The sequence below is a fragment of the Amborella trichopoda genome, chromosome 3 (genome assembly GCF_054954075.1).
Source record: "Amborella trichopoda isolate Santa Cruz 75 chromosome 3, AtrichopodaSantaCruz75HAP2 v2.0, whole genome shotgun sequence".
Taxonomy (NCBI): Eukaryota; Viridiplantae; Streptophyta; class Magnoliopsida; order Amborellales; family Amborellaceae; genus Amborella; species Amborella trichopoda.
In genome coordinates, this window is record NC_142338.1 from 57,372,689 (window position 1) to 57,384,868 (window position 12,180).

Sequence of the window (12,180 nt, forward strand, 5' to 3'; positions counted from 1 at the left end):
TTGGAAAGAATTATACTCTCACAATTTTCCCCTAAAAAATTAGCTTCTCAGCCATTTTCTTAGCAAATGAGAGCTAAAAGTCTTGCCCTCAAAAGGATTATAACTTTTTGTATGCAAGTTTCTCAAATTGATGCAGCATTTTATGGTTGGCCTACAAAAAGTCTTGGCCTCAAAAGGATTATAACTTTTTGTATGTAAGTTTCTCAAATTGATGCAGCATTTTATGGTTGGCCTACAAAAGGATACAATTTCTCATATGGCATTATAAACAACAAAATGTATCATACATTTTACTTAAATGAAACTGACGGTTATATCACATGGGAAGTAAAAAGCCTACAATCTTGGGTTTATAGGGGGAAAAAATGGCTGAAAATCAAATTTTGTGAGGAGAAACCCTTTTGAGAATTCCATCAGAACGTCAAGTGATCCAAGTTTAGGAGCGAAGGGACCGTCAGACTATCCAGCATCTGCAACCTTGTGATTCTTGGGCACCTTCAAACCATCGGTCCCATGCTGGATTTGCGGGCCCATTTGTTCTGCCATAGCAAAAAAGACATTAATAAAGATTAAACAGAGGTTAGGGATTGCACAAATGCCTCCCATTGACAGTATTGAAAAGGGTGGGTTGGTTATGGAAGGAATGGTTGACTTTACAAAATAAGGATTTACAAACTGGGCATATATTTACATTGGAAGAAGGGGGTCCGGCTTCGCCTCTATTAGTACCAACAACCTGCAACATTATGCAGAGAAACATACAGTGAGTGAGCATTTTGAGAGGGGTTCTTGAGTTAATCTTTTTATTTCTGAAAAAATGGAGTTTCTAAGTTGTAAGGAAATTCGAGGGATGTTAAGAATGGGTTTGCATACTCCTGACAGGCAGCTGAGACTTTCTGTGTCTTCTCCAGCTCTTCCAACTCTTCCTGAAGGCATACGCAAGCACACAATTTTAATCATTTCTCCAAAATTGGAAATGGAACAGACTGGGTGACAACTAAAAAGTGAATGAAAACTTATTGAGAAATGTCCATGAAAAGTAATTTTATAAACATCGCGCAGATTTCTACTTTGCATGACCAAGTTTCTCTTGCCACCAATTTAGAGAAGCCAAGATTCATTAGTTTGAAAGTTATCAGTCACAAAAAGATAGGTTTGCGCCTGTCCACAGCTTTGCTGAATGGAGTTGCAGAAAACGAATCTTGATCCATAAAAGATACGGGTCATTAGATATATATATATATATATATATATATATAATTTTTTGAAATATATACTATTTTGATAAATTTTTCTATATGTATGATGTGCATATATTAAAATATTTTTTAAATTTATTTATTAGATTCTAGATCTAGATCTAAACCCGAACTGGGTCAGGTCTGGGTCCATAACCCTAGACTTGAGTTGGGTACGGGCCAGGTCCAGGGTCAACCCAAACATGACCCAGCCCATTACCACCCCTAGGAAGAGAGATTGGAGGTAAAGATAGAGACATTGGAGCGGTGATACGCTGTAAATCGGTTCTGAGTTGGGTACAGGCCAGGTCCAGGTCAACCCAAACATGGCCTGGCCCATTACCACGCCCAGGAAGAGAGGTTGGAGGTAAAGATAGAGAGATTGGAGTGGCGATACTCTGTACATCCGTTGCAGCCTCCGCCTTGACAGTGAACATTGCTAGCGTCAGGGCCTAACTCAACAGTGCTAAGAACACCACTCATTACTAAGGCATATAATATTGAGAAAGGAGATTGAGGAGAAGTGTCCATGGCCAAAGTTACAAGTCCAAAAAAAAATTGTTCTCATCTGTCCAAGTGCCTGGCAGAAACACCTAGATACTTTAGGTCTCTCATTATTTTGACAGTACCCAGTGAAGTGCACAGGATTTGCAACTTAATGCCTAAATGTCTATGGTCAGCATAAATGAAAGCTTTCAACCGTAATAGAGCTAAAAAATGGGGAAATATATACATATAACATATGCATTTATTATCGCCAAAGCTTTTTCCCAACTAATTGGGCTCGACTTTCTATATATATATATATATATATATATATATATATATATATATATAGAAAGAGAGAGATATATAGGGTGCGATTTGTATAGAGCCTAGGCTCTAAACAATCAAATTAGGGCCTACCTTCAAATAGTATCAGAGAAATATGGTTTTAATAATAGAAATCTTTGTAATAGCCTTAAAATATATTTTCATATTCATTTATAAAGTTTAAAGCTTAAAAAATAGTATAGATCGACATATCCATGAAAACTTGAAAATGGATGGTCCAAGGACTGTTACAAAATACACTATTTTCAAAACATGAAATCCATTTTTTTCTCATGTCCATGCATCTTGATGTCGAGATGATCGATTTGAAGATATTAGAACATCAGAACAACCTCTTCTAGTGAAATTTTTGAGGTAGGTTCAAATTTTATTGTTTAGAGCCTCCGCTCTATATAAATTTTTCCCATATATATATATATATATATATATATATATATATATATATAGGGAAAAGATGACGTAGGCCCACTAGCCTACAACTACATATGATCCCAACGTTTCAGATTCAATCTCGATCGATCCAATGATCATGATTTAATTTCATATTTAATTTTTAATTTTTTTTCTATAACATCCAAATCACTTGAAAATTTGAGCGTGCGTTATTTTAATATATGAGAATCTAATAAAAATATCAAAAAAATAATTTGTAAAAAATACATTGACCAAAATACCCACCTCCAAAATATTTCAAGGGTATTTTGATCAATTTATATTTTGTAAATTATTTTTTAAATATTTTATTAGATGCACCTTGATGAGAAGAATAGATGCCAAAAATTTCACGTGATTTTACGACATGAAGTTGTCACCGTCAGATCGGCCTATATTGAATCTGAGCCGTTAGGCTCATACATAGCACTAAGCTAGTGGGCATATGCTAGCTTTTTCCATATATATATATATATGTGTGTGTCTGTGTCTGTGTGTGTGTGTGTGTTGTATAGAGCCGAGGCTCTAAACAATCAAAGTAAAGCGCATATTCAAATAGAGTCAAGAAATGTTGTTTCAATACTGGAAATCTTTGTGATAGCCTTACAATATATTTTCATCTTTAATAATAAAATTTAAAGCTTCAAAAATAGTATAGATCGAGCAAATCTATGAAAGCTTGAAAATCTTGAAATTGACAGTCCAAAAATGCGTTACAAGATGAACAATTTTCAAAACTTGAAATCCATTTTTTTCTCATGTCCATGCATCTTGAGGTCGAGATGATCAATTTGAGGATATTTGTGCATCAAAACAACCTCTTCTAGTGAAATTTTAGAGGTGGGCTCTAATTTGATTGTTTAGAGCCTTGGCTCGATATAAACTTTTTCATATATAATTATATATACAGGCAACGGTTGTATAGTAATATAATGCAACAATCTTCAAAAATCATATTAGAGCCATTTGTTTGATCCAAATTTGAAATATACATTTTTTTCATTCTAATGAACAATCACAAAAAAAAAAAATTTAAAAACACAATCTTAAAAGTATTTTTTTAGCCCAATTAACATAGGTCGTCTAATTTGATAAGATACTTAGATCTTAGAAGGATTTTTTCTTTTCCAAGTTTTTAGATGGCTTTATTATCATTAGATGAACAATGTTAAAAAAGAATAAAATTATTTTGAGTTTGTAAAGGATAAGATCTTGAAATTCACCACATTGTTAAAGAGGACTCATTTTGATCATATCCAATGTTCAAATCGAACTTTTTTTTTTTGATTGATTATTGAGATGAAGAGAGTGTCTGTGCAAAATTTTTTATCATACAAATACCGCAATCATGGTTTTCTAGAAGTGTGGTTGCATTATCTATATATATATATATATATATATATATATATATATATATATATATATATAGGGTTTGTCTAGACTTAACAAGCCCTCAAAATACAAAGGTTCAAGTTAGAAGGGGTTGTGATGGGTATATTTATCTTATCAAAATAATTGATACTTTTTATTAAAAAATTATTTAAATAGGTAACTTTACCATTAAGCAAGAGGAAATTTGAAATCTTCACTAAAGTACATTGGTATTTTGGATATTAGTGTCCTAGAACTTTATTTGTAGAGTGCCCTTGTCCTTTAGTTAAAATTTCAACTTTATCCTATATATATATATATAGGATAATCTAAGCTTCACAACCCTTCAAATTACAAAGGTTCAAGATAGAGAGAGTTGTGAAGGGTAGATTTATTAATTTTGTAGTCTTATTTTTTTAAAAAAAATTACTTCTGTGGGCAAGTTTGTAAATATTACTACAAGACAAAGGGTACTTTTATCATCTCCATAAGGGGTAGAGTTGAAATTTTAACTAATAAAGTTCCATAACTTCCAAAATGTCAATGTACTTTTGTAGAAATTTCAAATTTTTCCTTGCTTAATGGTAAAGTTACCTATTTAAATAATTTTTTAATAAAAAATTAATGATTGTTTTGATAAATACACTCATCACAACCCCTTCTAACTTAAACTTTTGTATTTTGAGGGGTTGTTAACTCTAAACAAACCTCATATATATATATATATATATATATATATATATATATATATATATATATATATATAGAGAGAGAGAGAGAGAGAGAGAAAGAAAAAAAAGCTGAGATTAGCCCACTAGCTCATATGAACATATAAGCCCAATGGCCTAGATTGAATCTTGGCAGATTTGACGACCACGGATGTCCGGTAGTCCTAAAATTTATTTTTATTTTTACAAATCCAAATCACTTGCAATTTTAGGTGTGTATTCTTCTCATCAAGGCGCACCTAATAAAAATAAAAAAACAATTATTCGTAAAAAATAAAATGACCAAAATACCCCCCGAAGCTTTTCAAGGGTATTTTGGTCAATTTAATTCATGTAAAATATTTTTTTGACATTTTTCAAAGATTCACCTATTTTTGATAAACACACGTCTAAAATTTCAAGTGATTTGGATATGTAGAAAGAAAATAAAATTCAAACACTACAGGACATCCGTGATCGTCAGATCGGCCTAGATTCAATCTCGACCATTGGGCTCATATGTTCATATGAGCTAGTAGGCTAATCTCAGCTTTTCCCATGAGATTAGCTGGGAAAAGCCCACTAGCTCATATGAACATATGAGCCCAACGATCGAGATTGAATCTAAGTCGATCTGACGATCACGGATGTCCTGTAGTGTTTGAATTTTATTTTATTTTCTACAAATCCAAATCACTTGAAATTTTTTGGATGTGTTTTTCTCATCAAGGCACACCTAATAAAAATATATAAAAAAAATTATTCGTGAAAAAAATAACCAAAATCCCCCCTAAAACTTTTCGGGGGTATTTTTGTCAATTTATTTCATGTAAAATATTTGTTTGATATTTTTGAAAGATTTACTTATTTTTGATAAACACACGCCTAAAATTTTAAGTGATTTGGATTTGTAAAAAAAAAACTAAAATTCAAATACTATCGGACAGCCGTGATCGTCAGATCGGCCCAGAATCAATCTAGGACGTTGGGCTCATATGAGCTAGTGGGCTAATCCCATCTTTTCCCATATATATATATATATATATGAGTAATGATCCTATGAGACCCTCCTACACCTATGTGTGTAGGACCCCAAGGATCACCATTAAATTTGGCACAGATCTCTAGAAAAATCAAGTCCCACACCCACGTGATAATTTTTCTAAAGATCTGTGCAAAATTTGGTGATCCTTTGGAGTCCTACACACATGGGTGTGGGAGGGTCTCATAGAATCATTAGACCCTACCACACCCATGTGTGTAGAACCCCAAACGATCACCATTAAATTTTGCACAAATTTTTAGAAAAGTTATCAATAAACCCATTCACCCAAGTCCCACATGCATGTGATAACTTTTCTAGAGATCTATGTCAAAATTTAATGGTGTGATCCTTTAGGGTCCTACTCACATGGGTGTTGGAGGGTCTCAAAAGTGTAATTACTTATATATATATATATATATATATATATATATAGAGAGAGAGAGAGAGTAAACCTTACAATAGCTGGGCAGCTATAATGAATTATAATATAGGTGAAATTCCAGCCGTCAGATCTTCATCATGTGGTTTAGAATGCATATCACTATATAAATTTTAATATTTTTTCTAGAAATCGGATCATAATGAAATTTTAAACGAGTGTACTAAATAGGGTGCACAATTAAAAAATATTTCTCAAAATATAAAATGATCGAAATACCCCTGAAAAATGATTGCGTAATTTGGTCATTTTAAATTATTGAAAATAATTTTTTTATATTTTTATATGATGTGCAATAGTATTAAGTATATATACCCAAAATTTCATCTTAATCAGATTTATAGAAAAAAAAAATTAAAATTAAAATAGTAATATGCATTCTGAACCACATGATGAAGACCTGACAGCTAGGATTCCACCTATATTACTATTCATTATAGTTGCCTAGCTATTGTTAGCTTTTTCCATATATATATATATATATATATATATATATATATATATATATATATACACACACACACGATCGACTAATTGACTTAGTAACCTTCACTTGCTCTTTTTTTTCGTACTAAGCGTTTTTAAGATATAATAGAATGCCTAGATGCTCTTTTGCTCATTCAATGCTTATGACACTTCCATTGCTGGCCGATTTGTGTTGTGGTTTGAAGCAAGTAACGAGCAAAGCTTAATCGTGGCTTGTCTAGCCTACACAAGCCAGTGGTAGCTTGCTCTTACTTTGCTACGAAGACATCAAAGGAAAGCACTCCTTCAAAGGAGGGCTTTGCTCGTTGCTTCGCACTTATGACTATGGCAGAGGTGGCAACGAGCAAGCCCCAAGCGAAAAGATGTGTAGCCTATGCAAAACATCAAATCGCTTGGAGCTTCGCAAGAGCAAAAGGCCCAGTCAATTGATCTTGCTACCACTTGCTTCGCAAGAGCAAAAAGCCAACAAGCGTAAGCTCGAAAGCCAACAAGCAATAGCTAGCACAAAAACCATTGCGCTAACGCACATCCGTTTTCTTGCTTGTCTTCGGCTCAAAAGCCAACCAGCAATGGCTAGAGAGAAAGCCGGTGCGCTAACGCACATCCGTTTTCTTGCTTGTCTTCAGCTCAAAAGCCAACAAGCAATGGCTAGAATGAAATTCATTGCACTATATAAATAAGGATTTTATACTAGGGACTGTTGACTATGAGAACATTTGTCTTCGTTACAAGGAGGTCATAATTGCTACCATCCATTAGATGTCAAAGTGAATCGCCAAGGGCATGTCACAAAGTTTGAGAAAATTTTCTTCTAAAGTTTAAGTCTAGTCAATGACGCACTCCCAACTACCCGATTTGAAATGTGACGGACAAGAGTGATTGTGACCTCTTTGTATTAAACATAAATAGTCTCTTTCTATGCTTTTTCATATATATATACACATGAAAATGAATACAAAAGACACCATGTATTTTTAATACAAGTAGGTTTGTCAGATTTTATATTGGGCGGTTGTGAGTGTGTCATTGACAAGACTCAAAGTTCAAAAAAAAATTTCTTGAACTTTGTGACAACCCTCAAGCCATCAATTTGACATCTAATGGCTAGGAGTAGCTGTGACCTCCATACACTAAATATAAATGGTCTCATAGTATACAATTCCTATATATGTGTGCGTGTGTGTGTATGTGTATTTTAAATAAATATATGTGTGTGTGTAGATATGTTCGGGTTGGGTAGACCTGGACCCGGATCTGACTCGGGTCCATGGTTTTGGACCGCAAACAGATCCACCGGGTCCAAAAACTTGGACCCGGACCAGGACCGGGTTGACCCACCAGGTCATGACATCCTCTACTAAGTCTTTGCAGCCATTTACCATTCAAAGGAGGGGGAGGGGAAGTCTCTATAGCTTTTATTTTGTGATTATGCCTCTATGTCCTCAATGCTCCCCTGGACCAAGAATCTAATAGCTGATAAATCACATCACGAGGATGAAATATCAAAACTGGACAACTTTATCAAAATAGATGTTGGAACTGCAAAACTTAAGTGATTGCAACTCCAATAATATAACTCTAAGAATTAATTCCTAGATGGTGATAAAAAAGTAACAGTCTGTAAAGTAGTACAGACCTGGTAATCTTGAAGTGAGAGCAAAGAGAACAGAGCTGGTAAAAAATATGCAGTGAACTTACAATACGCTTGAATTAGTTGGATCCCACCAAACAACATGTTTGACCGAGGGTTATGGCCAGCTCATAATTAGCCAAAGAAGGACGAGCAAAGACCCTTTTCCATGATCCAAAGCGAGTCTGCCTCTACCACAAGAACCAAAGGGGGCATTGTATTGAAACCTGTTTCGAGTTGAGAGTTGAGATTGAGAACCTACTGAGGAGAGGAGAAATACGAGTCACCCATGGCAAGGACGGGAGTGCTGTTGTTGACATTCTGGAACCTCGAAGTACTTTCGATACCTTGAGTGAAGATTTTCATGACGACTTTATAGAGACAGAAAGCAAACTAAATTAATATGCAGCTCCTCCAAGATGGTGAAAAATCCAAAAACCCAACCCCACCTCGGACCTTCTTTTACATTCAATTCACCTTAATAATTGGGCACTGCCATGAAATACATCAAAAGCACAATGAAAAAGGAATGACCGCTACTAGCGAAAACAACCGCACACCACCTTCTCAGACACAGTGACCCCCTTCTTAATCATTTCAGTATAATAAAAATTCTCGCTATGGTGACCATTACTACAAGGTAATGCAAATGTGTATAGAATCCCAAAGTGAAAAATAAGAGAGGAGAAACAATGGAAGAAAGGAGAAAATGGAGGTACCTAAAATCAATAGAGCAGGCACTGACACACTACATCATAAGATTATTGTTACTATCTAACACTGTTGAGCAAATCACCTCAACAATTATGGGCAGAAAAGTACCCACATGAAAAAGAACTTTGGCAAGATAATATTGGGCTTCAGCCTAAGTTGAGTCTTCCAGTTGGATGGACCTGTGACGCATCTAGTCATCTCACAGTTCTAATCCCAAACTATAGCACCAAAACATTAAAGACCACCAACCAAATTGAGCTATATACAGATCCAAATGGTCAACAGGGGTACTCAACCATAAATATACGTCTGAGTTGAAGCCCTGAATTAACTTCAGTTGACCTAGATACTCTAATTTAATGAGTTCCATTCATGCTCCCAAGATGGTCCAACCGACCATTTAACTTTAATGATGTTATTCACATCTCAGAGACATGATCTTAGTCACTAAAACTTTTATCAATTCATTTGAATTTGAACCGGCATGGCAAGGTTTGGGCATGACCAGAGATAGTAACCCTAAAGCATAGAAATCAGGCTTGTCAAGTCCATGCTTAGATCAACAATAACTGTTTTTCAGTTTTACTATAGTCCCAGATCCCTTCCCTTGGGAATCGCATTTCTTAAAATCTAGATAGCATGAAAATCTCAAAATTTATTGGATTTTTTCAAAACAAAAGGTACTAAACAGCGCAAGACAAGAAATTATTCTGTAGGACAAGGGCAACTTAAATCCCTCTATTTAATGTTTTCACCACATTCAGAACACAACTAAAAAGAACCAAGTGGATTTGTGTTTGTATGTGTCTGTTTCTACATTTGTATGTGTGTGTGCCATGTCCGGCTCATTCCCCTGGCGATCATGGCCCTGAACAGGAGCTAATATCAGCCAGCAGAACTGTGAGTAGTTTCAAGTGAAGAACTAACAGCTTACAACTCCAACACAATTGAAGATAATGGATTCCAACGTTATATTCCCTAAGATGCAATGAATAAAAAAATAAACATATTTTTCTATTGTATAGAGAGAAGTGTAACAGCAACAAGAAAGGGAGTGAAATATAGCAGAAGTAGCAATAATTTCCTGTCCATAAATCAGTGGTATTAGTGTGTCTAACATCCAAATTTCATGAAGTATAGAAATAACTACAAAGTAGATGAGAAAAGGAAGGACATACAGAAGGAAGTATAGGCAATTTATTGGGGGGGAAAGGTGTAAATCAGTGGGATTTATGGATCTCCTATCCAAATTTCATGAAGTATCAACTACAAAGCTTCAAATCTTAAAATTGGAAATGTACATATGTCCTGGAATACTAAGAGAAATAAGATTAGGAGGCTGGTGACTTAGATCTATAAGTGAGACACTGGAATGTCAAAATAGAATCACTTACATCCATACCTAAACCTAAAAGAGTTTATCTCCATCAGCAAAGAGCATCACTATACCCATATTCGGTCAACATATGTTAATTTTAGTACTAAATGAATTTTGCGCAAAAACAAACTCCTAAGAGCATACAGTACTTCATTTATACTTCAGGAAGGACATCATATATATATTTAAATCAATATGAAAAAAAAAGGATCGATATATCAGATAGCAGGCCCTCCTGGGACCCTGCTTAGGAGGGACCAGCACCGGGTTATGGCCCCCTTTTATATCATATAGCAGACCTCGTATGTCTCTAAGACCCAACATATATACACTTTGCAAGAGGAACCTACCAAACTTAACTCCAAAAAGGAAATGTAAAAAAACCAATGCTGCCATCCTACTTAAGGACACACTATGACATTCTATAGTAAGGACTGATCCCAGTGTAAAAATAGGATCTACATTGACCAAACTGAACCCAGGCTCCACCAGAAGTTGCATGAAACGATCCAACCTGACATCTGAAATACGACATCTAAGTATATGATTTCCATTGACCAAACGGCAAAGGATACAAAAATGAAGCAATAACAACTTTCAGTGAACTATTGAAACAAGATAGTCTCTAAAAAACAAAAGATCTTTTTCTTATTCATCGATAATGAGCTATGAATTTCGCTAAGTAAGAGCATTAGGAACTACAATACCGGGTAATCTTCAAAACAACCCAACCAAAAATCTACCAGAAAAGGACTGGTTCGATACCACTAGGCATTCGATAAAAGTGCACAAGCATAATCAAATGCAATCAAATCACTAATTTAAAAGACTAATAACTGATCTAAAGAGGCTTTTTTCAAATATTAAAAAGATGCATGAATCATATTTTACCTAAGTTTCTTTATATGAGAAAGAAGAACAGGACATGAATTGAAGCGAGTCAGAAAAAAAGATACAAACCAGCCATGAACACCAATGAATCCACAGAGGGAGAGAAACACAGAGAACAAGGAATAGAATATGCCTATCAATTTCAAATGAAAAGTGAGAAAATAGAGAGAAACTGACCTCTAAGAACCTGGTTTCTTGCTCCAATCGCTTGAGTTCCGCAATTATACGGTGCTTCCCTCTCGAGTCAGCAGCCATGGAAGACGGCTGGAGCTCATTCGACTGTGCATTTCCTTCTATGCTCTGCATCACAAAAATAATTCGCAGGGAGACAAATCTTCAATGGCGAAGAAGTAGAAGAAGTTGCAGCCGCTGATTTGAGGGCTAAAGAAACCCTAGGTTAAACTCCGTGAGATTAAAAAAGAACTAATTGTCGTAAAAAAGGGGAAATATTTTACAGAGAGTTGCTTATTTAGGGCTAGAGGAGCCCTATGTTGAAGAACTCCATGAAAGGAGAACCAGAGCTTGCATTTTATCGCCGGTATTTTCGGAGAAAGGGTTTTGATTTTTCTAATTTTGTCTAGAAGGGCTGAGAAATGTTGAAAGGACAATTTTACCCATTGGTGCTTTGACGTTCTTTTTGTTATTCTTTTGAAATTTATCAAAAGCAAAAAAATAATATATAAGGGTGCAATTACACGGTGCACCTAAAAAATTCAATAGAAAAGAGTATTCAAATTTGGAATACCTTGTAATTGATGATATGGACATCGAGATGGTTTCTATACACGGAAAAAAATAATAATAATAAATAATTTTAAGTCTAAAATTAATGCACTTTGCAACGAGTTATCTAAATCGTTGATTTTTAAAATTTTCAAAGTGTTCATAGATCTTCTTGATCTACACCATTGAAAAGAAACAATTTATATAAGGTTGACTCCTTAAATTGTAAAATTAAAATGTACATAAAAATCTATCAAAAAAGAATAGACTATTTGGACATTGGAAAACCATT

The 12,180-nt window shown here is 34.7% G+C and overlaps 1 protein-coding gene across 1 annotated transcript; it reads right to left on the minus strand.

Moving 5' to 3' along the window:
* Positions 1–240: 240 nt before the first annotated feature.
* Positions 241–11,810, minus strand: AGG2 (G-protein gamma subunit 2). The gene is made up of 4 exons (XM_020664361.2): positions 11,343–11,810; positions 874–926; positions 692–736; positions 241–539 (listed from the first exon to the last, which is right to left on the minus strand). Exons 1-4 carry the CDS (start codon positions 11,469–11,471, stop codon positions 455–457), a joined length of 312 nt encoding a protein of 103 aa, XP_020520020.1. The 5' UTR covers positions 11,472–11,810; the 3' UTR covers positions 241–454.
* Positions 11,811–12,180: the final 370 nt, after the last annotated feature.

Bases quoted from the DNA above. Each gene is read 5' to 3' on its own strand.
- AGG2 (XM_020664361.2), bottom strand. From the start codon at position 11,471: ATGCAGAGCATAGAAGGAAATGCACAGTCGAATGAGCTCCAGCCGTCT. The intron at 927-11,342 runs GTCAGTTTCTCT...GTATGCCTTCAG, and splicing joins AAGAAACCAGGTTCTTAGAG to GAAGAGTTGGAAGAGCTGGA. The intron at 737-873 runs GTATGCAAACCC...ATAATGTTGCAG, and splicing joins GTCTCAGCTGCCTGTCAGGA to GTTGTTGGTACTAATAGAGG.